The 25,818-nt window shown below is 36.6% G+C and overlaps 3 protein-coding genes across 5 annotated transcripts; 2 read left to right on the top strand and 1 right to left on the bottom strand.

The window, feature by feature from the left end:
• Positions 1-2,382: 2,382 nt before the first annotated feature.
• gjc2 (gap junction protein gamma 2) lies at positions 2,383-18,691 on the top strand. 3 transcript variants are annotated; one of them, XM_032564341.1, is made up of 3 exons: positions 2,383-2,556; positions 12,562-13,822; positions 17,965-18,691. In XM_032564341.1, exons 2-3 carry the CDS (start codon positions 12,590-12,592, stop codon positions 17,965-17,967), a joined length of 1,236 nt encoding a protein of 411 aa, XP_032420232.1. In that variant the 5' UTR covers positions 2,383-2,556; positions 12,562-12,589; the 3' UTR covers positions 17,968-18,691. The 3 variants fall into 3 exon arrangements, with proteins under 3 accessions (XP_032420232.1, XP_032420229.1, XP_032420231.1); XM_032564338.1 differs by lacking the exon at positions 17,965-18,691 and having other exon boundaries at positions 12,562-17,300; XM_032564340.1 differs by lacking the exons at positions 2,383-2,556; positions 17,965-18,691 and adding an exon at positions 9,139-9,586 and having other exon boundaries at positions 12,562-17,300.
• Positions 18,692-18,970: 279 nt separating this feature from the next.
• Positions 18,971-21,888, top strand: iba57 (iron-sulfur cluster assembly factor IBA57). The gene is made up of 3 exons (XM_032565633.1): positions 18,971-19,447; positions 20,789-21,138; positions 21,253-21,888. Exons 1-3 carry the CDS (start codon positions 19,089-19,091, stop codon positions 21,642-21,644), a joined length of 1,101 nt encoding a protein of 366 aa, XP_032421524.1. The 5' UTR covers positions 18,971-19,088; the 3' UTR covers positions 21,645-21,888.
• jmjd4 (jumonji domain containing 4) lies at positions 21,887-25,476 on the bottom strand. Its single transcript, XM_032565628.1, has 6 exons — positions 24,826-25,476; positions 24,565-24,730; positions 23,979-24,104; positions 23,609-23,876; positions 22,451-22,597; positions 21,887-22,362 (listed from the first exon to the last, which is right to left on the bottom strand). The coding sequence occupies exons 1-6, from the start codon at positions 25,076-25,078 to the stop codon at positions 22,027-22,029; spliced, it is 1,296 nt and encodes a 431-aa protein (XP_032421519.1). The 5' UTR covers positions 25,079-25,476; the 3' UTR covers positions 21,887-22,026.
• Positions 25,477-25,818: the final 342 nt, after the last annotated feature.

The following is a 25,818-nucleotide window of genomic DNA, read 5'->3' as shown; positions in this document are numbered from 1 at the left end:
GCCTCAAAGTCAAATGTAAAAGTTTGTTAAAAGTTTTCATTGTCTCATCATCGTTTTACAACCTCAGATAATTAACTAAGACTTTCCTTTCAAAAAGAGTTTAGACAAATACATAAAAAATGCCTTTTTATTATAAGTTATAAAACAAATGTTCTATTACAGGAAGTATCTAATAAATTTCCAATACACATAAAAGATCACACTTCTAACCAAATTAAGACTTTGTGTTTACTTCCATTTATTTTAATTAGTCCGTTTGTGCCAAATATGACAATTACCCTAACTTTAGCTCTTACAAGTGCATTCTTAACCCTAACTTAAGCTTAACCGTCTTTGTTATAGCACAAAACAGGAAAGACATCAGCTGTGATCTTCCTGATGAGATAAAAAATAAAAACAGTAAGTCCTTCATTTATCTGTGAAAAGATCTGGAAAATATGACAGACATCTGCTTCGGAATGAACGACACAGCAAAAGAGATTACATCAAAGGCTGTATCATCACATGACACACTTATTTTGTAAGCCTTAGCTTGTCAAGCAACCACAAAAAAATTAAGCATTGCTTGTTTGAAAGCATTGTGAAAAGAAAAAGCATTTTTCACTACAAAGGATATATCAGTTGATATTTTTTTGCTCCTCCTTTGTTGCCTTGATTACAAGTCTCTTGTTATTGTTATGTAAGAAGACCCATTCACAAACCACATGCAGTGTTCTGGCTAAGGTTAACAGGTTCTCTGTTCATCATCCCCCCAATGTGTTGCAATCTGCCAAGAAACACACTAAAATCATAATTTTTCCACCATAGTGTTTTGTGGTGTTGTTTAATCCATACTTATCATTTTTCTGCCTTTTTCAGATTTTTTCATAATTTATTTGCTTATAGATATTGCCTTTTTAGTTTATTCCTTGTGTTAGTGCACTTATTTTTATTGTTTGTGTTTTGGACTTGTTCCCTAAGCACAAACACTTACTGTTTATGCTAGCTTCAATTTTTCCTTTCATCAAAGGTTTTTGTGTGTCAGCTTTGTTCTTTCTCCTTTTCTCAGCTTGCCAGAATACCTTCCTTTCCAGATCTTTTCCAGCTGCCTTTATTTACCTCTGATTAGTCCCTGTGTAGCAGTCTCTTCTTTCCCTTTGTGTATTTAAGATTTCTAGTTTGCATTGTTCTCCTGGTTTCTTTGTCTAGCTTTCATAGTTCTCAGTTGTTCCTAGCGGAACAACTGGTTTGTTCTTCATTTTAAGTTTCTTTTTGTTCATTTTTTCATTAAGCTCTCTACAGTTTGGTCCTCCTTAACCCCCAGCCATGACACTTTGTACAGGTCTAGGGTTTTGCTTACATAAAGATTACTAAATAGGGACAGGAGCCGACCTGTTAAGCTGTCGGCTTGACAAAGCTCAGGTCAGTTATGAACCTGAAATTTATTCTCTCTTCCAGTATGGTCTGGCAATTTATTTTTTATTCAAATACTTTCTCATAATGTGGTTACAATGATTTTCTCTGTTTTTTTTCTTATGCAAACTTGTGGAACCGGTGTATTTAGAGTAAGATGAGGTACACTCTGGGGTCTCTCTAATTTAACATGTAAAATTTAAGTAAATCTTCAAAAATTGTGAGCCTTATGAACCAAGTCAGTCATTTAAATTTTCTCCCTTCCAATAGTATGTTTGGATTTGACTTGAAAATAATCTCATTTGTATTTGTCTTTTAAACCTAGCCAGGTTAATGGACTTTGCCCAGCTGAGATCTGGGTAAAGCTCTCAGCTGGGTATTTCCAAGTATTTCCAGTAACAAACTTGCCAACTAAAGACAGTACAGGAAAGGCCAACAAAAAAAAACTATCAATACAAGTTAAATTACAGAGGGTAAATCACATTTTCGAAAACTTAATTTTAAATATTTTAGAAAATTTACATTCGAAAATATGACTGCAGAGTAAATTTAAAAAAATGCAATTTTTTATTAAGATTTTACAGTTTAATATTAATGTTTGAATTATAATTCAAATGTTTTGCTACTACCTGGTAGAAAAGGTAAAAGTGTTTTGCCTACCTTGATCTATGTTTGTGGTTAAGCAGTTAGCATTAAACAAACTGGTTAAAATATCTATATATCATGTGAAATATGTAATATTATAATTTTATTTAAATGGTTGATTCCACAGTAGTTTTTCCATACAGTAAGTTCTATGCTGTTTTTTGCCACAGTGAAGAGAATGCATTTTATATCAGTTGCTTATAGCTTAAATCTATGACACCTTATTTCTGGATGAATGAATGCGGTTGTAGTGGTTGTGATGCTGCCATCAATAAATAAACAGTTTGTCAGTCACGGTCATGTAGCCGGATGAGCTGCAGAACAATGGGTCTTTTGGTGGCATGCTGGTCTTCTGAGAGGTCTGCCTGTACTTGGTGGAGAAGGGTTTTGATGAAAAGTAAGCCATTGTCGTTGTCATCCTGCAACTGAGCCAGTACACTGAAACAATTCCTTTGGATGTCAGCAAGGATATTCCTCCATTAAGTCTAGAAAGAGGTTATTTTTTCCATATGTGGACAGGTAAGTAACCTCTTACTCCCTCTTAACTCCCACACTCATACACCTTCTGTTCCTCCTGCCCCTTTTCTTCTCTTATTAAGATGTAGGTTATTTCACTTGATCTAATAATCTAAAATAATAGGTTGAATTTGAACCAGCACTTGTGTTTCACTGCATACACAAGTTGATGAAATAAGTTTAAATAACAGAAAATCAAGGCAGCAACAACATCTGTAAAGAAACCACAAACAGCAACATGATTTATGCAACATTATTTTGAGATTGTTTTATAGTGGTTTGAAAGCAATTTGAAGTAATTTAAACATTGTGAAAAATTTCCGTCTAGAACAGATTAATTGTGCGATCCCGACTTCTGTGAGTGCAGTGGAGAGGAAAAAAGAGTTTGTTTTGAGTATAAATATGAGTACTTTGTTTTTTGCATAGTTTCTCGAGATGACTTTGACTGGGAATTGATGCTGCACTAATGATTGGATTGACCCAAATTATGACAAACTGGGATGTATCATCTAAATCTGCAGTGCCTTATTTTACTGACCATATTAGCAAATGCTTAGAAATACCTCAACCTTGAACTCTTCTTGTTTGCTGATATTTATTTCGAAGGCCACAGCAACAATGCTGTTATCGTTTCACCTTGTCAGTAACAAAGTTTGGATAGGTCATTCACCTGTTTGTGATAGTGTCTGAGATAATCAATCGTTTCAACATGGATGCAAAAGGAGTCTAGAATTGAAAAAAGCCATGACTGCCATCTAGTGGACATTTTTTAGTATCAAGCTAATAAATGCACTTCACTATAGATGTGAATTTTGTTTTTGTTGTTATAGTTACGGTATTGGTGAATAAGCAAGAGCTTCTGTGTTGCATCTCTGACTCTACCAATGATTCTAACCAGGTCTGTTGTTCCTTCAGCTGCTAGATTTTACAATGACTGAACAGTTAAGAGTTTAGAGGGTGAAGTTAAAGTTTAACGTTTTGTAGTTTTGTGACCTAAGATATCTTATTTTGTTTATTCGGATCGGTGTTGATTTTTGCTGCCATGCAGTTTGAGTAAATATCTTGAAAAAAAAAACTTGCACATGCAGAATATTTTCCCTTCTTATTTGCAATAAACATTAAGTTCAGTCAGACTAGATGGAGAGAGCATTTATGAACACTAACTTTCAATTGTTGCCACAGATTAATAATTGTTGCCACAGATTAATAATTGCCTCTTGAGTGTTCCATGATGAGATGGGCAGGGCAAGGCAAATATAATTACATGGCACATTTCAGCAACAACACAATTCAAAGTGTCTTGCATGATGAAAACATAGTTTTAAACCAGAAAATTCTTTGCCTTATTTGACTTGCTCTAGCTACAGGGCTACAGTGTTGCAGTTCATATTGTCCAGCTGGAAGATGTTAATGATTATTTAAAGTTCTTAGCCACACATTTCCAAAAAGTTTGCAAAAGTTTACAAGAGTTTGCTGCGTACAACATCGCCATCTGGTGGCTAGACATGTTTAGTAGCTGTGCAACTCACCTACATAGTTCAGTTATTGTTGCGTTACAGCAAAAAAGGTCCCAGGTTATATTCTTGGGGTTGGGGAGTGTGGCGCCTGTCTGTGTGGAGTTCTCTTCTATGAATGACTGGATTTTCTCCAGGTACTCTATTTTGCTACTACAGTCTAAAAACATGCCTATTGAGATAATTACTGGTTTGAAACTGTCCTAAGGTATGAGTGTGTGTGCGCATGTCTGTTTGTCATGTAATAGGTGGGAAATCCATGACTTTTTTACCTTCTGTATCAAACACTGATCTCTGAAGTTAGATGGTGGTTTTCATTAATCAGAATGAGAGAGTACATTTGGACAGATAAAAATATTTCAAGCTTAAAGGTTTTGTGGGATTGTTATAGAATCACACAAATTCTTTAATTTGCTACACATTTCCTGACCACATTATCTAATGTTTTTTTTTTCTTTATTGCAATCACAAAGCCTTGACCTTGAAGGTTAATATTTCAAGCTGATTGCCTTCTGTTATGTCCTCATTAATAAAAAAACAAATGCACAACACATCACTTAGTGTACACAAAGTTGTGGTCCAAGCTTTTTGCATCAGAGTGCATCAAACACAATGGCTACACTGCAAGCAATCTGAGGAAATCCTGTAGCATTGCTAGCAGTGTTATCAGTGTCTGGAGTTCACTGAGTTATAGAGGAAGGCAACAGCACTGAGGAGGAGCCGCAATAATGCATCACTGATAGTTGGAATGACCCTGACTAGGTCTACTGTGCCTTTAGTCTTGCCTCAACTTCATCACTGACATGGTCAGTTAAGACAAGATGATGCTAAAGATTAAAGCTCTGCAATTCTGCAAACAAGGCTTTGATGTTTTGATCATTACGATTATATTTCATAAGTTGGATTCTGATTCCTTAAAGGAAAATCTCTGCAGCATGTGTACAGATTACCTGAAAATGTTAAAATAATATATATATATTTTTTCTAAAAACATTAAATCCTGCTAAAAATGCTGAATCATATAGTATTTTCTAAATGACATGATTTAGTCATTATTTTGCAATTTTATTTCTTCTCAGATGTCTTTAAATAATGAAAAAATATATATTTCTGCTTTCTGAATGTTCTTTAATTTCCACTCATAGTGAGCTGCTTCATTGAAACGTGGGAGGCTCAGGCTGAGGAAAGTTGTTGACATCCTCCTCAAGGCTTTTCATCTTAGTTGTTTCAGCGTTGTCCAGCCTTAGCAAAACTGGCACGGGACGCACTCGACCCCAGGGTAGGAGATGCTCGGCTGAGAAACTGGGAGAAAAAAAAAAGTGAACAAATGCGATGGGACTGCCACCACTCACAGGCTGCCTGTGGGATAGTCCCTCACAGCCTGGTGAGGGTGCTTTAATGATAGCGTTGGGAGAGGATGAGAGAGGAGGAGTCCAAGCACTAAACTGAATATTTCTTTTCTTTTTTTTTTTTGCTTTGGTGTCTTGTGTCACTCTTTTCTGTGAGGGGTAGAGGAAGAGGAGGATAAAGGAGGGGCATCCAAATCACAGACTAGAGCTTGATTTGTTACATAAACATGGACCTTCACAGCCCCCAGTCTGCTCACATCAAATTTGTTCTGTAAATATATGTGGACGAAACTCTTGGTATGACATTGGTGGTGGCCAAGGAGAGTTGTCGAGATGTTCACTCCCCAGTGCTGCATCACTTCACCTCACAGCTCACAGAAACCTCTCAAGGCAAGGCTGTTTGTAAATAGAATCATTACTTTTTTTCTTAAATTATTTTCATCACTATCTCTTAAAACAATAAAACATCTATTTAATATTTTAAAAATATATGTTGTTATTAAATTATTAAAAGCAACTCTAACCTTATGAATATTTACAACATTTTTGGGCTATCACGTAATAAGAGTCCTTGTAACAGGAGCAATGTCAAATAATGTCTTGCAGGGGAACTCTGTTATATTTTCCTGGCTGTGGGCTGTCCAATCAATATTTATCAGCACCAACAACTGTTTCCCAAAGCTAAAACAGCCTGACTCGTTCGAGGACAAAGGGACAGATCTTTCTTTTTTTTAAGTTAAACAGTTGCTGGGCTGGTGTTGTACTTTGACATGTGTTTCAAATATTATAAGACACTTCCAGGAAAACAAACTGCTGCTGTTTCCTAATTACCTAATTATCACATTATCACAACATGTAGCTAAAGCTACATAGGAGATTTTACAGGCTCTCAAAATATAACTAGTTTTGACCTTACAAAATTCACAAACTAATGCTAAAGAATATGCCATGTGTATATGGACAGTTTGTTTGAAAATTAATATTATATTTTTCATAACTAGCATACAGTATTTAAATCCCTACTCTGTTTACTTCAAGGCAATCTGGAGTAGAAAAATTTGAATTTATCTTATAGGATTTGACTATATTTGGCTGTTCTACTTGCAAAATGCTCTCAAATTCTTTATCTTTTACAAATCCACTTTGAATAACTCAGAGACTTTCTGCCAGATTCTGAATTCTGGCAAGATCTTTCCAAAACCTTATTTTTCATACTGTGAAGTGACTTGCTGATTTTGATGCATGACTGATCTAACTATGATGATAAAAAAGTTAAAATCTTTCTTTATTTTCTGCTTTCTGACAAAAACGACTCGTATTTGGAACTCTTTTTTTATTTCGTCCACCTTAAATCTCAGTTACACGTGAACAAAACTAAATCGGAGACATGATGCTGCCACCACCCTATTTAACTGAGGGTATGCTTGTCTCTTGGTGATATGCAGCATTGTTTGAGCTTTACTAATGTTTTGAAAATGTGGCTGCAACTATGACATATTCCTTAGAAGATTTTAGACAAGCCTGGATATTTTCTTTTCACATTGTAAGCACATTTCGTGTTATTTAGACAGAAGGAAGCACCAACCTTTCTGTGTCGAGTCATGGAATTTGATTTAAAGACAGGCATACGTTGGGTCATTCAGCTGTTTAAAAACAGCTTTAGCCTCTATGTCAGTGTGCACAAACATACAATAGGTCTGATCATTTTAAGGCTCACATTAAAATCTGATGCACTAAAATTTTATTTTGGTATTTTAATTATGTGGCAACTCCAAAGCAAAAATGATTAGCACATGGCTGCGGTCAGATGCAATGTTTGTCCATCACATTTCAGATGCTGTGAAATGGTGCAGAAATTATAACAAAACACGATTTAACTTGACATGTTGATGTGGTAACTGGGTGTTACCACGTCAACTTGAAAAACATTAAAAAGAAAAGTTAAATTTCCATTTCCTTACCAACTAAATCATCTGCATTTTGCGGGTTATTTCTGAAAGATGCCAAATGTGTTGCAACTAAAAAACATGTGCCTGTTGGTCCCTAGGGCTTATCACATGTCAAAACTCCAAATGGTGCGGTCAATCCAACAGCCTTTCCCTTTCTCATTTTCTTGCTGCATCAGTTCTCTTAGATGAAGAGTCTTGCCTCTGAGGTGAGGCCCCAGGTCAAAGGGTTCTGCAGGCTCAAATGGCTAGCTCTTCGGGGTTCTATTTAGACCAAAATTCACTCAAACAAGTGATTTTGAGGCAAATATTTCTGATAATGCTTGCAAGTGCTGCTTCCTTTCTGTTTTTGTGATAAATAGTAAATGGCTGTGTGATTTGGACATTAACCAATTTGTCAAGTTGTAACCAATAGGAAAAAGGATCTGCAGTAGCGACCATTCAACCTAAGAGGCCAGCACTGAGACGGTTTGATAAAATATTGCAAGGATTTGACATATTTGCATGAAAATGTCAAATGTTGCACAGCACATGAAGATAGAACAGAAGCGCCCCATACTCAACAGAAATGAACTCATTTGACTTTTAACTTTGTTATCACCATTATGTTCTCCTTTACATTGGCATTTGTGGCTGGATGGGACAAAATCCAGCCACAAACTCCAAGATCCATGACTACTTTTATAAGGCACTGTAACAAATTTTGTTACTGTTGAAGCTACAGCCTTTGCTTATTAATGTAAGCAAAGTAGAATTGTTGAGCATTACTCTTTGCTTTATAACCATATAAATATCACAGCAAAAGATTACCAATGACCATGTAAAAGAAACACTGTAAAACAATCACTGTGACAATGACCAGGCTTCTATCATTAATGTAAACCAGACGCCAAGCCATTTATCTGTCCTCTGTTCAAAAATAATTTCTTGTTCCAAATTCTGACAGCAAGTTCTGGCAAACAGAATAAAGTCAGGGAGGAATTAACTTTCCAGTTTTAATTTTCCATGAATCACACCCCAGTCTCCTCCCCCCTTCTGTTCTTTGTTGTGTCGTTACTGACTAAAAGAAACAACTGACTATGTGTGTGAGAGCATTTGATAAAGAAACTCCTTCACTTATGTGAGAAAAACTCAAATATATTTAATAATGTTAGCCATTGGGTTGCAATTGAGCAAGGTGACAGCTAAAAGTTTAAACCCAAAGTTGGAAAAGACATGTTGCAGGAATGCAGAGAGTGATCTGTTCGGTTTTCTGTTATCTGGCTATCTGCCGGGATGAAAGATCTAAATATTATGACACTTGACATGACTGAGCGTACCTGCTGGTTACATTTTAGCTGATCTGCACCAAGGCAAGGTGGCTTATGTCTTGGTGACACTATTGTCCTAAAAGTCCCTTTCTTTGTCTCCCTAAAGTTGTTTCTTCATTACTGTCACCCTGTGTCAACTCTTATGTAATCGACAAATAATAAAGAGGTTGCAAATCTGCAACTGTTATAGCCGACTGTGAAACCTATGGGACTGAATTGGAAAGAAATTGATGTAAACATATAACAGGACCCAATTGTGAAGTCTTAAAATTGCATATCCATTTACTCAGTAAAGCTATTCCTGTGTATAAATCTTTGGAGGCATGATAACATAAAACCAAGATATAGATGGAAAAACAGAAGCACAGAGAGCAAGATAAAGTAAGAGAAAAAGCGAGAGAAGGAGACTCATCATCTGTTTCAAATGGGGCGAAGGGGTGGTGGGGGGAAGGGGAGTTAGACTGTGTTGCGAATAACACATTCCCTCAACTGAGTGTTCGTTTCAATCTGCAGTACAATATTCTCAAGTCTGGACCCTTGGATCAGGGTCATTTGCCAGAGGAGGATTTTTTTTTTCTTTTTTTTTTTTTTTGCGGCTCTCAGTTTTTTTTGTACTTCCTTCTTGGGCAGAAGACTGGTGTAATAGAAACCAGACACAAGCCAGCATGTGAGGCATCCATCCACTATAGCGAGACCTCACTTCTTTGCAGACTAGGCTACCAGGATAAGAAGGAAATTCTCGACCAGGAAATTAAGCCTCCGCTTTAGTTTTTAGTTAATCTGGATGTTAATATGACGGGAAAAAACAAGTGCTTAGGGATGGAGTTGTCCCATAATGAGTCAGGCTGTGCAGAAATAACTAGGGAGGACAAGTGAGGACTCCAGAATGGGAAATTCATGTGCAACTTTTTCAGGTGAGTTAATTCTGTTAAATTTTGTTTCCCAAAATGCATTCTGTGAAATTCTACTGGTAACTCTTTGCTCATGCTTTTTACTGATATGAATATATGTTTTTTTACTGGTATGTATGTATTTCTTGAAGGTCCAGATTTAAAAATCTAAATTTAAATACTTGTTGTTTATTTAAATGTCATCATTCGATTCAAAACTAATAATAATGCTGATCTTTTTCTTTACTTTTTTATTATATTTTTTTATTATACACTTTATATATTAATACAGTTTTTGATATAATGTAACGTAATGCTTAGAATAAAAAGATAAAAGAAAAAGAAACTATTTTGGTGATATATGAACAAATCTATAAGAAATAAATAAAACAAACTGATCTCAGTTTGAATTTTACGAAAAGCTGAAATTTATATATAGTGAATAACATTTTTGTATGAATTTTCTGTGTGTCATTTTCCATGGATTTTCTTCTTGTTAGTTTCAAAACCATACATTTTTACTCAACCATGCAAACTATGTTGACTGAACTTTTGTTTTTGGGTTTGATCTAGGAGTAGAAAGAAATAGTGTGCAACAAAAATCCGTCCTATATAAATCTACTGCAGTTGGTCAAAATTCATTTTTATATCTGTGTTTAATGATTAGTTGCTTAAAATCAAAATCAAAATCAACATAATGTAGGATCATAACAATACAAAAAAATAAAAGAGTAAAATGATAGGAAAAAATGTTTCCCTTTGAAACAATACCAGAGTTTTTTTTTTTCTAAATTAGTACAGTTTAAATTTGCAACAAATTATACTTGCAGGCAAATTTTTATTTATATTTTGCCTATATCGAAATGAAATTTTTTTTATTGTCCCACAGTGGGGAACAGCTTTGGTGCAATAGCAGCAAAGTGACAGGCTATCAAAGCAAGTAGGTATGTAAATGTAGTAAATGAAACAAAAGATATATGTTTATTGAAAGAACAAATAGACACTGAGAAAGCAGTGGAAAGCTGGCTAGCAACAAGACGTCCCTGTTGTTGTCACTTGTTAAACTATTTTATTCAGGCTAGATAATGCCGTGATAAACACCATAACTGTTCTTGCCCATGGTCTCGCTTGAAAAAGAGATTTTTAATCTCAATGAGACATTAAATAAAGGTTACAAATAAACAATAAGGTATATTTAAATATAAGTAACTGAACTGAACAGGGCTGTTGTAGTGCCATTCTGGAGCAGACATTTTCAACTCGTCATATTTTCAACTCTCTCCTGCACCGGGAGTACTGGTAGAAGAGGGAAGACTTTCTGGTTGGGGCAACAAGCCTCTACTGTTCTCTCAGATGGTTGGGTGGATGGCATATCACACAAGGCAGTACAGTATCATAGTCGTGAGATCAACATACAGACTGAGTGAATGAAAGTGCTAAGCTGTCTCCTCTTCACAGCTCTTATTGCCTCACAGTATCTGCAGTGATGTTGGCCGTGAGGAGCGTATGACCCTGTGCAATCTTATGTCATCCTCTTTTTTTGCTTTTTGCTCTGGTGCTTAACTAGCAGCATGTTGTGCTAAAGCACTTTGACACGATCAAACTTTGAACTAAAAAGTCTTCCATCAATTCACATGGTTGCCATTTTATTTCCAGCCTTTGGTCCAGCTGTAAGGGTGTGGTGATCATGGGTCTGATTCAAATGGATTCATTTATGACAATGACTGCTAATTGTAGTGCCTGATGAAGGACTTTGTCTTTTAATCTATTCTCCTCTTTTTTGTGCAATTTTCTTCAGTTTTAACAGGCATTCACTTGAAAGCAGTCCTATCTAGAACAGAATCCCACTGTGGTGAAAATCTTTGTATCCCATATGTTTGACATTCTGTTGGATTGTGATCAAAATAAGAATACGAAACTACAGAAATTGTTTGCAATGTATTCACTGGTTGTTTGTTTTTTTTTTGTTTTTTTCTTTTACTGGTGTTGTTTGAGCGGAGACGAGTCACTAATAAAAACTGATTGACCCCAAAAATCTTTAAAGGGAAAGGGGTAAATTTGTGTCAGGTTTCATGTTTTCCTTCCTATGAAGGGTCTGGAATACAAAATGAATAAATACATAACTTTCCTTTTCATTTTATGAGATTACCATGTATATTTAATCATTTAGGTGTCAACAAATGTTTGACTGTAATCCTAAATTAAGGGCTCTAGATTCGTTTACCCCCTTGTCAATTCACACTCATTATTTCACACCTAAAATTGCCATTTATACCATTCTTACTTCTCTTTTGTACCTACAGATAAACCTTTTCATATCTTTACGTAAACCGTTGAATATAATTTTATTTTTCAGTCTAGTTAAGTAATTTTATAAATTAAGGTGAGAAATGTTCACATGACTGCTCAAATCTCAGTGTTATTTTGGTTCGATAGTAAACTATAATATATTTTTGTAATATATTTTTAAACCATTTATTTTGGTTATAATGTCTTTTTGGCCTTTTTTTAAATCTTTTAAAATCAGAAAAGTTTGACACAAACTAAATAACTCCAATAGACATTGAATTTATTGGATTCATTTAACAACATCTCTTTACAGGAAACTATCAGGATAATTTTGAAAATTTATTTAAATAAATTCAAAGCGGGGATGAAATGTTCCCCCGATGGGTATATATTAATGCATGTTTTGTACAAAGTGGTTTGAATGATCGCGTCAGGTCGTTATTCCACCTTAGAATATAATTAAAACGTCCTGAAAAGACATAAATAAAATCAGCCAAATCTTTGATTTGTTGTATTATGAGACTGTATGATTTTGTTGTTTGTTTTAAAAAAATGTTCATAGGGTTTTAGTTGAAGAAACAATCACCAAGAGTCACAATAAACATAAGTTTCTGCTCCAGGAAAAAAACTGTGGTTTGGCACCAGAAATTATGAGTTCAATGTCTATCAATATGTCGGTACAATTTCTAATTTTGTCTTTTGTTTTACAGATTGTAGTTAAAAGCTTGTAGGAGCAACATGAGCTGGAGTTTTCTCACCCGCCTTCTGGAAGAGATTCACAATCACTCCACATTTGTGGGGAAAGTGTGGCTCACTGTGCTCATCATCTTTCGCATCGTACTGACAGCTGTTGGAGGTGAATCCATCTACTCCGATGAACAAGCCAAATTCACCTGCAACACCAAGCAGCCGGGCTGTGACAATGTATGCTATGATGCCTTTGCCCCCCTCTCGCATGTTCGTTTCTGGGTCTTTCAGATAATCATGATTTCCACTCCCTCCATCATGTACATGGGTTATGCCATTCACAAGATAGCCCGATCTTCGGAGGATGATCGCAGGAAGCACCAAAGACTTCGCAAGAGGCCGCCCCCTCACACAAGATGGAGAGAAAGTCAGCCTGTTGAGGGGGTCCTGGAGGAGGAAGATGATGACGCTGAACCAATGATCTACGAGGATGCACTGGATGTCCAGGAGGGCAAGGTAGATCCTGTGAGCAGCACTGGCAAAGACCCACCAAAACATGATGGCCGCAGAAAAATCATGCAACAAGGCCTGATGAGAATCTATGTTCTCCAGCTCATGTCACGAGCTATTTTTGAAATTGCTTTCCTAGCTGGACAATATCTACTGTATGGATTTCGAGTTAGTCCCTCTTATGTGTGCAACAGGGTACCTTGTCCACACAGAGTGGACTGTTTTATCTCCAGACCTACAGAGAAAACAATCTTTCTCCTTATTATGTATGTGGTGAGTTGCCTCTGTCTTGTGCTAAATGTGTGTGAAATGCTTCACTTGGGAATTGGCACATTTCGGGACACTCTTCACATGAAGAGGAACCGCGACCGACGTTCCGCATCCTATGGCTACCCATTTTCACGCAACATCACATCCTCCCCTCCTGGGTACAACCTTGTGATGAAAACAGACAAACCCAGTAGGATTCCCAACAGCCTCATCCCCCATGAGCAGAACATGGCCAACGTAGCCCAGGAGCAGCAGTGTACAAGCCCAGACGAGAACATCCCCTCCGACCTTGCAAGCCTGCATCGACACCTGAGGGTTGCTCAGGAGCAATTGGATATGGCCTTTCAAACCTACCAGACCAAAAACACCCAGCAGACCTCCAGAACAAGCAGCCCTGTTTCTGGGGGCACCGTGGCAGAACAAAATCGATGCAATACAGTCCAAGAGAAGCAAGGAGCGAGGTCAAGATCAGCCACAGACAAGGCAGCAACCATCGTGAAAAATGTAAAGACCTCTGTATGGATATAGAGATTCATCTATTCTAGGAAACTGACGTTAAAATGAAAGTATCCAGAGTTCGAGAGCTGTAAAGGATGAAGAGAGTTAACTATGGACAGCAACAAACTAGATTTGAATCATGCTAAGAAAAGACATAGGGACATTAATAATCTAGTTTTGAATATAAATAAAGAAGTAAGAACACATAGACTTCAAAGTCAATATCATAAATCTTTACTGTAGTAGTAGATGTTGGTTATGGATAATATGTACCTGCTTAGTTTAGCATCTTTAATTCCAGCTACATTTCATTGCAAACTTTTTCTCTAACATATCATCACAGGAAATTGAAAGGGATTCACTTGGAGCAACTGAGATTTGCAATTAGCAATTGTGGTGGAAAATGGAAGTGAAGCACTTGAATTGCACTATGAATCTTTTTGTTTTTTTTACATAGACTATTGATAGAAAAGTGCATGTTTCACATTTAGATAAATATTTTTGGATGAGAAGCAATTTAAATAGAACTATTTTAATAATAGTAGAGAAGAAATAAGGATGTTTCTGGGAAACATTTGCACAGTTTGGTGATCTTCAGACTCAACAGTGTGCAAAGCCCTAATCTGTGTGTCATAATTTTAAAAAAGAGCTTTGTTTTGTCATAAAAAGTAGTGAATAAATACAAACTGTAACAATTCTCTCTACTAAAGAGTAATATCTTTTGAGTAGACTATCCATTATTTACAGCTGGAAACTTGAATGAGTACAGACTGTAGTAGGAATCCTGTTGCCATTTAGCCATTTAGAAAACTCGTCCTAAATTCAGATTGATTCAAACGGTATTTTTTTCCTCTGTTATTAAAATGAATTCAAAACAGGGAATACTTCCTTCACTATGTTCAAATCTCAAAGTGCCTCAAACTCTTAAAGACTGTTTTAGCATTCTTTTCATGGTTAAATTAAATAATTTGAAATTTCAAATCTTCTTGTTGTGCAGCAGATCTTTGATTCAGTGACTTATTGCCCAAATTATGGCGTATTCCTTGGAACACAAGTTTTCTGTACTTTGATAACAGCTATGCAGTGACAATGCTGTTAAAGTAAAAAAAAAAAAATCAAGCTTAGACACTTTAGAATACTTTAATAAAAATAATTTAGCTGAGAATAATTATGTCACATTTCACTAATTGCATTTAAAAAACAGTTTTCCATAACTGGCAAAGACTTGAATCCATATTAATACAACATAGTAACACAAATAACTTCAAAGCTTTTCATTGCAAGCAATAAATCTGGCAAGAATGACACTTCATACTGATAACTTCAAATTATGACACCTTATTTCCCATAAAATTACTTTGATTTACTCACATAAGGTTAACAATGTCTGCAGTCCAAAAGACCTCTTTCTGTGTGTGGTCAGTGGGACTTCAAAAACAGGAGGTTTTTGTCCATTCTTCAGAGAATTAAGTAGTGTAAAATTATGATGATTTCCCTTTTTATACAAGATAAATAAAGGGATTGAAATATTGGGTGTGCAGAATTATTTCTTTTTCCTTTGGCTTTAAGCATCTGTGATCTACGAATGATGCGTCTTGGTATCCCATTTGCTCACACATGTACAAACCTTAAGGATGTTGCACATCAACAACTATGTTAGAAGTACCGAGACTAAAAAATATGCGTCCCTTTACAAATAAATAAAATAACTTCAAAGGAAAGCAATTAGGCCTTATAGCCATAACTTTGCTGCAATTTATATTAGTAGGGCTATAGGAAACAGTACACTTGTAAAATAAAACACAGCAATATTTCTTATTTCTAAAGCATGATCTGAGTTTTAAAAGCTTGTTCTAGTGCTGTGTAAAAGTATTCATACCATTTGAAGAGTTTCAGGTTTTGTCACATTATTCAACCACAAACCTCAATCTACATGATCAAGATTTATTTTATTTGAACACATGGATATGCTAAGATTGCTCAAGCTCAGTTCAATCTTAGATTGAGAGTCTGTAGACTTTAAACTGCAAGTGAGAATTCTTATGTTGTGTTTCCTGCAACAGCTTTCTTTAAGCCACTCTTCCAGTTTTGTGGAATGATTAAATAATAGTAAATATGACATATTTTCACCTGAGTGGTAGCCAGTGCAACTCTTCCATAATTATGATGGACCTCTTATGGAAGGTCTATCCATAAGAGGTGGACCTTATGGATGGTCCACCGTGAATAAAGGAATAAAGGTGAATAAAGGACCATCCATAAGGTCCACCTCTTATGGATGGTCCACCGTGAATAAAGTGGATTTCCTCCACTTTATTCACGGTGGAGGAAATCATGATTAAAGTCTCTATTTACTGCCTGACCTGTCAGTTTAGTTGGAAGACTGTGTCTTTAAGAACTGCAGTTATCCCATATTGCTTTCATTTTCAGAAATAGATTGAGTTTTGCCTTCTGAGATGTTCAAATCTGAACTAAAATCATATTACAACAAGTTGAACTCTATTTACTAATTAGGCAATTTTTGAAGGCAAAGAGTTGTACTTGATTTTATTTAGTGCTGTTGGATTAAAGTTGGCTGAATCCAAATGTACACCACATTATTTTTATTATTATTTTGAAGAAATGTTCAGAATTAGATATTATTTTTGCTACACTTGACAGTTACAGGCTTTTTTAAATGCCTTTAACATAACATCAAATAAATGAAAGATATTGATGGTTTGTGATTAATGTGATGAAGTGTGAAACGTTTGAATGGGTGTGAAAAATGTGTTAAGGCACTGTATATGAAATGCTGTCAAATGTAACAGAAGACAAAACACACTTTAATCAAAATGTAGTTAATGTTAAAGGAGTAGAATGGAAATACAACATAAAATGGGTTTGCCAAAATTGTTTCTGAGAAGCTATTACTTTGGTAAATTTAACTGTTATTAGTATTTCTGCATGCAGTCTTCATTTGTTTACATTAAATGAACAATCTAGAAAACAAAAACTGTGCAAAGTTAGCAGGAACTTCAAAAGGCTGCTGTGAACATAATTCTACTCTTGTTCAAACAACAGGTATCCTGACAATTTTCAAATTACACTTAATTTAGAATAAAGAGAAAACTTAAGAGCCACAGCCAAAGTGCAAAGTTCTTCACAACAAAACAATGGATAGGCTATGCCTTGTATTGCTAAGGAAAGAATTAGCTCAGTTTTCAGGCTTCTTTGTCTAAAAAAAAAGTAGCAAATAAAGTATCTTCAACAACCTGGTTTGACAGTCTGGACATCCTTAAGCTAAAACCCCTTTGAAACAACTTTTAACTCAGTTCTAGTCTTCTGTCTGCATGGGTGTACACATACGTAAAACAAATCAGATTACTGTAAATTAATCTATAGTTTGCAGACAGAATAAAACAGTCATAAATACTAGGAGAAAACATGAATCAACTGTGATATAACCAAAGGTGTACATTTCTCTTTATTTAAAAAAAAAAAAGACAAGAATGAAACAGATGCCATTAGCTTCTGTTTGCAACTGTTTGTGGTCTATGAGTGACAACAATCTGTATCTCTATATAAGAAGTAAGGTTTTATGACAGAAACAACACACATCTGAAAGGACGCTACATACACAGTGAAATGTGGTAGCTACACATCATAATCTGGGGTTACTTTTATTCAGATGGGACCAAATTTTTCTCAAGGTGGAGGAAATCGTGAATACGTTATTATAAATATCAGAGTTTTGACAAAAAGCTTATAAGGGGCAGAGATAAATATTGCCAAGTGAAAATGTGGATTGCTTGCAGACTAAATCCAAGAAGACTTGAGATCAGAACAGTATCAAAAACAGGTTCAATAAAGTACAGCAGGTAAAAGAAAGTATTAAACAATTCAATCTATTATCAGTACAAATATTTCTATTTTTTCCATTGATATGAGATTCACACCTATGAACACTCAAATAAGCCACACATACAGACATTTTTTTAAACAATTTAGTCCATAAATGAATGTTATGTGTTTGGCCTATGAAAAGGTATTCATTGCCACAGTATTGATAGGATTGATAAAACCAAGGAAGACTTCACACAAAACTCTGTTTTAAATCATTATTATTGCATTGATTCTATGCATTTCTAAACTTCTGAATGTTCTAGTGATCATCGTTGGAGCAACAATCTGGACGTGGAAAGGAACAAGATGTAATCTGGAAGTGGGAAGGAAGGAACCATAACCTGGAAGTGTGAAAGACATCATTTCACCATAAAAGAGCCACAGTCACGCCCCTTTTAAGATTTCTGAAAAGTGATGTTTTCAGGTAGGAACATCATGATGTGTGCTATATTAGAGAATATGGTACTGGCAGGCTTTATATAACTGAATCAATAATGAATAGAAAAAAGGACCAGGATATTTTTGGTAAGACTCTGAAGATGTAAAGAATAGAGTGAATTATCAAGTAGGAAAATATTTCCAAAGACACAAACAAATAATCTCTATTGGTGTGTTCATTATGCTCTGTGTCATTCCAACATTTTTATGGTAACATTATTTGTGGACAAGTCTGCTTTGATTTATTTACATGTGTGGATTGTTTGGGGTTATTGCTGACATCTGGTGTGAATTTCACATCAATAGAAATTTCAGAAAAATATTCACACAAATATATTCAATATCTATTTTACCCACTGTCTAAATGTATAGGTTATAATCTCCATGCAAATTATGGCTTTTGCTAAAAAAAAAGGGGAGGGCAAGAAAAGTACTTGTGGGACACAAACATGTTTTTGGAGCCTTTTTTATATTTCACCCATTAATAGAGTTGTTTGTTTTTTAAGTTGAACTGTACAGCATACATACAATAAAGGTGAAAAAGTTATTAAATAATTTATCATGGCGTCATTTTTGTATTACAAAAATGTGGCATTCTCTGCACGTTTTCACACACACTGACTAAATATCATATATCTTGTCATTTAAAAACTATAATTAAGTAAAGAACTGTTTAAGAAACAAAAAAAATGTTGTTTTTGATTATCTGAGCCAAATAAGCTGGATCCCAAAAGACAACCAGAATTCCCGTTAGTAAGACCTAACTGACCCCCCCGCCCCCAAAAAACAAAAACAAAAAAACCCCACTGATCTCGTGCTACGCTATTTTGGAGCAATGCATTTTGGGACACCAAGATGGCGTCCTCTGTGTTGACGTAGGGTGTTGTGTTCTCAATGATGCAGATTGATTCCGTTATAATTAAAAGAGTTTAATAACTATTGCTCTGCTATGTCACCGTTTAATATGGTAGGTTTTAATTTTATCCGGGGAGCGTTCACTAGTCTCGGTGTTAAAATCGGAAAACACAACGGTTTGTCCGAGACGCTTCTCTGGGGAGCTGCAACTCCAGTAAGGATTCGGGTCCGAAGGTACACTCAAGAGTCCGGTAAAGATGACCACGGCCAGTTTGTTTGTTACCAGCTTCCGCATAGGACCCTGCTGAAGATTCAAGGACCGGACACAAGCCCGTTTCTCCAGGGGATTATAACCAATGACATGAGGCTACTAGAAGAGCCGGGGTGCACTGCCATGTATTCACACATGCTGAATGTGCAGGGACGAACCCTGTATGACATCCTGTTGTACAGGTGAGAAAGCTTTGCACTTATTTGACCGCAGTGAAGTTAGTTTCAAGTTGGATATTCGATATTCGAGCTCCGCGGAGTAAGCGGCGTTTAGCTCAAGGTTGATCCGATTTATGAACGCTACTCTCGGCCAGCGGTTCTCCACCGCTCCAAGCCGCAGCGCCCGTGCTCAATATTTCTTATTTGTTCACCTTTAACTAACTATAAAGTGACACATCTTTGCTGACAGTTCTGAAGCTTGTCGTAAGTGAGAGAAACAGCCATGTATAGAAAGTCAAAAACATGTAAACTGGGTCCTGCAAAAGTAAACACTCCGGGTAGATTCTGAAATGTTTCACCATTCTTCTTTCTAAAGATGCTCAAGCTCAGTCACACTGGACGAAGAGCGTCTTAACATCTCGTTCTTAACTGAATATAGGTCAGACTGGTCCATTTTAACACTTCATATGCTTTCATTTAAACTATTCCACTGCAGCTTTGCCTGTATTTATGTGAACATTTAACCATAACCCAACAATTGTTAGCCCTTCTATTAACAAATGCTTCACTTTCTGTTGATCTATGGCTTAACAGGATATAGATAAATACTTTGGTACAACAAAATACAACACATAAAATCTAAATTTAAAAATCAGAATCATTGAGAATTTTCCAATTTTAACCTATAAGTTATTTTGCATCTTTTCTCACTATTCTCTATTGTCTTCAGTCACAGACATACAGGCTGAGCTATAGCTGACATTAGATAAGGCACAGGGTGCACCCTGCACAAGCTTATCAATTGCACACAGAAACACGAGAGAAAAAAAAAAAGAACTTGCATACCAAAGTGATATTTCACACAAGCATAGCTAGACTATGCAAACACCTTTCAATCTGTTTGGCCTGGTTGACTTTTTCCACTAATCCCTATCATACACACAGCTTATACAGCCAGGTTATCATTCAGCGATCTAAAAATAATCAACATGTGATGTTAAGTTCTCCATCATAGAATATTTTATAGTTCATATCAACCAAACAATGGTCCAAACGCAGCATCAAATCTTCATCATAATGGCTGAACAAGAAAAGAATCAATTCCAGATCTTAACCTGGTTAAAATGGTGGGACCTTCAAATAGGTGTATGTAGATATGCTTGCAAAGCCACAACTGGTGAATGGAGATAAGTGTTGCAGGAAATGAGGGAGACCCAAGGTCCAATTAGCATAGAAAGAAATATATATTTTTAAAGGCAATCTCATAACTGTCACAATTTTTAGATCCTCATCTAGGCCAGTTGGCATATAATTTATGATTGTTGCAATATAAAGCCTGCACATACTTGCTGTATTTCCCTCCAGTTTGAAAGAAGCAGAAGGAGGACATGGTGTTTTCTTGGAGTGTGACAGCACAGTGGAGAACTCAATCCTGAAACACTTAAAGGTGTACAAGATCCGGAGGAAGGTGAGCATCAGCCACTGTCCGGAGCTGTCTGTGTGGGCAGTACTTTCACAGCAAAGCAACCCAGATCAAGAGGCCAGGAAACCTGAGCTGTCTGCCCCTGAAAAAGCTGTGATATGGGAGGCTGATCCTCGAGCTGTGCAGATGGGATGGAGACTGGTGTTGCAAAATCAGTTTAACCCCTTGGAAATCATTGCATCTTGTCAAAAAGGAGACATAGTGGACTACCACAAACATCGCTACTCAATAGGTATGATCAACGACTAAGAAGATAGTTTTTGTCAGATAATAAACAGTTTGAGTAGTCTTAGTGTATGCCCTTGATATTCTGTGACAACTTTTATTTTTCTCTGCTTCCATGCAGGACTTCCTGAGGGAGTAGACGATCTTCCCCCTGGAGTCGCACTACCACTGGAGTCTAACCTCGTATACATGCAGGGTATCAGCTTCAGCAAGGGTTGCTACATCGGTCAGGAGCTCACGGCCAGGACTCATCACACTGGGGTGATTCGGAAACGCCTCATGCCAGTGCGCTTCTCATCTCCGGCCCAACAACTTGAGGAAGGAACCACACTCCAGACGCAGTCGGGCAAGCCAGCTGGTAAACACCGATCGGGCGTTGGGGAGCTGGGTCTAAGCCTAATCCGCACAGCTCACGCCAAAGAAGTGTTGACGCTGAAGTCTTCCGACGACACCTTAGTGACACTTGAAGTCTCCGTGCCAGACTGGTGGCCTAAAGACATGAAAATTAACTGAAGAGGAGGTCGTTTTGTTGCTCCTTGAAATGTGACATGGATCACATTTGACAGATTTATGACCGACAAAACCCTCAAGTAGAGTTTGTTACACTGCCATTGCTTTAAACATGTTTTGTCTGAACCAAAACCTGCTTATTTATCTCAAATGTATTCTTTATCATTTATAGAAAATTTTATAGCTAAAAGATGATGCTGTATTGGTGCCTATTAAAAAAATGAAAATAAAAGCAACACAAACACTATTATTTCTGCTTTTTATATTTCAGTGCAAAAACAAAATTCAGACAGATAAAAGCAGAACTTTAGACAGCAATGAACGTCATTGCTTTATGACAACATTTTTCATACTTAATGTGGCACTTGTTTAGATGTTGGGCACATTATTCCTGATAAAGGAGATGCTGCCCTCTAGTGGACTGTATAGTGTCTCTGATCTGCTGTAACAAGGTTTCAGGTTGCAAAGTCGAGGTTGAATGATCAAGCCGCTTAAAGTCCTCATTGCACAGTAGGCATTCAATAATATGGGCCACTCTCTGTAGGTCGAAGGCAGCGTGGTAAGGTCCAAGAGCGGTGAGGATCTCTGAGAGAGGACGGGAGTAATCAGAGGAATCGCCAGAGGAGCAGGCATTCAAAAAGGCCATCCGATTTTCAGCAATGATTTTCAGAAAGGAAGCAAATTCATTGTAGTCAATGCCAGAGCAGGCTTTCATAATGACCTGAGGGAAACATCAACCAATAATCACTACCACATTTTAAGTATTTCTTGCATGTTTCTGAATGATTGAATAATCTCATGCACATTACCTGGCAATGCTGATGCCATGAATCCATTGTGTTTTTCCACTCCTCTATCTCTTTCTGAACAGAAGACAGCTCATTCTGTAGGAACTGCCACATGATGTCAATATTGCAGCCATTAAGCCAATTATGATTAATAGAGATGGTGTCCTCCTATTCAAAAAAAAAACAAACACATATAAACAAAAAATAAATTGTATACTTTGTTTCATGTTTGATATTATAAAAAAAGTACATTTATTTTCATAATTTGGTTCAAGATGTGAAACTAAGGTTCTTAGTGAAATATTACCAATGTTGGTTTCTGTTCATTTCTGATAATTTTGAGGATTATAAGTTACAGGCTAAAGAAAGACTTCACGTTAAGTTTTGCAGTAAATTAAATTACTTGTTAACCCACACCAAAACATTATTGACTTTTTGAGGAAACATGCTCATAAAGTTAAAATATGAATTTATACCAAAATCTTCAAGGAGTACAAATAATTTTGGTAAAGAAGAGCATTGCATTTTATATGGTGTTCAGATAATAATTATATTCATTGTCTGGTGACCCAGAGTCTGGAGGCAGAGTGAAGAATCGCAGAATTCAAGGTGGTTCAGATCCAGTGTCACACTTCTACAGCCACTGATGATTTGGGGAGCCACGTTGTCTGCTGGTGTCAGTCTACTGGCTTCTATCAATTCAAATGCCAGCAGGGGAATATACCAGGATATTTTGGAGAACTAAAAGTTTCCCTCTCCTGACAAGCTTTACATACAGTAGATGCAAATTTTTACAGTCAAGCTTAGCTAGGCGCCTGGCCAAAAGAATCAATACCTGGTTATTAAACACTGGCCAGACCACAACCCCACAAAGAATCTAATCAGTATTGTCAAGAGGAGGAAAATGATGAAAGGCAGCAGACCAAGCAACTCAGTTGAGTTGAAGGAAACTATTAAAGCAACCCGTGCTTCTTTTAACACCTCAGTAGAGTCGCATGCTGATCTCCATGCAGAGCTGCATTGATGCAATTACTCAAAAGGGGCAGAAATGCATGACTGTCATGAGCTGATCAGTTTCACTTTTGAATGAAATTACTCTTTGAATATATTCTAACTATATTCTAATTAACTCAGATGCATCTTTATACAAATAATGTATATATTTTTTTCACTTCTCACCAGATTATAAACTTGGTGGTGCCAGCCACTTGGCACAAAAATAATTTCACCAGCTTCTTGAATAATTTCAAGAGGTTGGCAAGCCTCTTCAAACTGTGGGAAAAGGCCTCTGTCTTGCAGTTCAGCTGAAGTCACATCATAAGGGAGGTTTCCATGGGTGTCTCGTAGAAAGTCCTCCTGACCCGGAGGATACAGCAGCCATTTCTTCCTGCCACAGATATTTGCAGACCAGCTATACGAGCGGAACACATCAGCATGGAACGGGGTCCTGGAGACAACAAGTACAATGGAGTTTTCTCCAAAAGATTAAAAAGGTAACCCCTGTGCTATGATGTCAATATAGTTGAATCATACATTAAGATTTTTATACCATGAGCCTTTGGGTCCCATGTAGACAAACCGGTAGTCATCCACTTCAAGTGTATCCCAGTATTCATTAAGCCAATCAGAAGAAAAGAAGACTGGTGTAGTGTAAACATTATGGTCTGGAAAATCCCTGTAGAATAGCATACATATGAAAGTTGTTAGTGAACAAAATTAGCAAGCTAACTTGGAATAGGTGTGGGACAGTATGAGATTCTCAAATTAAGTTAAACATAAAACAGCACAGGCTTCATGTTATATTTACTCAAAAATATAACAAAACATTGCTATTATTTCAAGTAGAGAAACAAAAACCAATGCTACTGTAATACTATTTTTTATTATTTTCATTTTGATGCACTTGACTTAAATTAAGCAGTAACTTAATGTAGCTACTTGATAGCTTAGCAGTAGCTATAATGTTGCAGTTTAAAGAATTTCAGACAAAAAAAAACCCAATTTCTATCTGATCACTTTCTTAAGTTTTTCAAAATGGCTATAATTTATTGTGGAAGTTTTAATCAGATGCAATCTTGTTTCCTACCTCATACATGCATATACAAGACAAATTGTATTCTGAATAATCCTTGTACCTTGACATATGCCAGTCTTTAAGATAGAGGCATCCTTTGGGTGATGAGTGCCCATTCTGGATGTACTCCTTCCAATAATGTATAAATTCCTTCAATGGCATTACTTGTTTGGGGTTGGCATTGTATTCCTTCGCATTGCAGTTTGCAACTGGGACAGGAGTCTCATCTATAACAAAAGGGCAAGAAAATACAATAATAATAGTCAGTTAATATGACTATATTCGTTACAGCTGTGGACGAATAAATAGTCTTGTTATTTACCAAACTCTTGCAGCAGTTTCTGAAAATTAGGTTTGCCCTCTTCTGTCACCCATTGTTTTCTACATTTCCAGTCTTCTGTGAATCTTCTTGAGAACATGCACGGGTGATTAGGCAGCAAGTACTTCCTGAAAAACTTAGAGTAGCTCAGCTCTTTGTCAATGTAGTCAACAAAATGCGAAGACCAAAACTGCTCATATGACTGTCGTGGCATTTTGACAAGGCTGCTGCAGTTGTGGTACGCGTCTCTGTCCATGGTGGTAAACAAGATCCCGGCTAACAGGCTACCAAGATTAGCCAGCTGCTACACCGAAAAGCGAGTGAATAAATTAGAATACGTCCGCCATCTGTTTTATTGGAAATTTAAATCCATTTTAACGGGTTCTGTATCTCTTTTTTTGACTACAAAGGTCGCCATATGACTTAATATTTCTTAACGACGCAAACATAACACCGACACCTTTTCTGCTTATGTCAGTAACATTGACATTTAGTTTCTTTATCGCTAAGGCTGTCGTAACTCGAATGCATCCATTAAAATGACCGTCGTAGTCATTACCCGTTATTGAACCCCCTACCACAAGAACACTGTGTAGTGCGGACCTAGGCATAGAAGAACAAACGCCGCATGTGAGTGCATGACCTCACGTTAACGGTACCGCCATGTTGTGGGTGGCATGTAGGGAAATCAGCGTCACTCTAACATTTGCACTCTATTTTATTTAATATTTTATGGAAATGTTGTATTTAATGTAAACAAATAACGTCATGCAAACTGCCAATTCCCTTATGGTTATCTCTCTGTCTGTTTGTGTGTGTGGGCGTGTGTGTGGGGGGGGGGGGGGGGAGGACAAAGAATATTAAAATATTTAAACTGAAAATAATATTGCTGACTTCTCTTCACCAGTTACACGGAATTTGCTTTTTTATTGCTTACCCTACTTGTGGAATGTTATTCCTAACAAGCAGTTGCAATAGCAATAACATTAAATGATC

This window comes from Xiphophorus hellerii, chromosome 6 (genome assembly GCF_003331165.1).
Source record: "Xiphophorus hellerii strain 12219 chromosome 6, Xiphophorus_hellerii-4.1, whole genome shotgun sequence".
Taxonomy (NCBI): domain Eukaryota; kingdom Metazoa; phylum Chordata; class Actinopteri; order Cyprinodontiformes; family Poeciliidae; genus Xiphophorus; species Xiphophorus hellerii.
This window is presented reverse-complemented; position numbering and strand designations above follow the sequence as displayed.

What these genes read in the sequence shown, in the direction of transcription:
- jmjd4 (XM_032565628.1), bottom strand. Translation starts at nt 25,078, where the DNA reads ATGGACAGAGACGCGTACCACAACTGCAGCAGCCTTGTCAAAATGCCA. An exon ending in ATGGGACCCAAAGGCTCATG is followed by an intron (nt 23,877 to 23,978) that starts GTATAAAAATCT and finishes TGTTGTCTCCAG; the next exon opens with GACCCCGTTCCATGCTGATG. An exon ending in CATGGCATCAGCATTGCCAG is followed by an intron (nt 22,363 to 22,450) that starts GTAATGTGCATG and finishes TGTTTCCCTCAG; the next exon opens with GTCATTATGAAAGCCTGCTC.
- iba57 (XM_032565633.1), top strand. Translation starts at nt 19,089, where the DNA reads ATGTCACCGTTTAATATGGTAGGTTTTAATTTTATCCGGGGAGCGTTC. An exon ending in TATGACATCCTGTTGTACAG is followed by an intron (nt 19,448 to 20,788) that starts GTGAGAAAGCTT and finishes ATTTCCCTCCAG; the next exon opens with TTTGAAAGAAGCAGAAGGAG. An exon ending in CAAACATCGCTACTCAATAG is followed by an intron (nt 21,139 to 21,252) that starts GTATGATCAACG and finishes GCTTCCATGCAG; the next exon opens with GACTTCCTGAGGGAGTAGAC.
- gjc2 (XM_032564338.1), top strand. Translation starts at nt 12,590, where the DNA reads ATGAGCTGGAGTTTTCTCACCCGCCTTCTGGAAGAGATTCACAATCAC.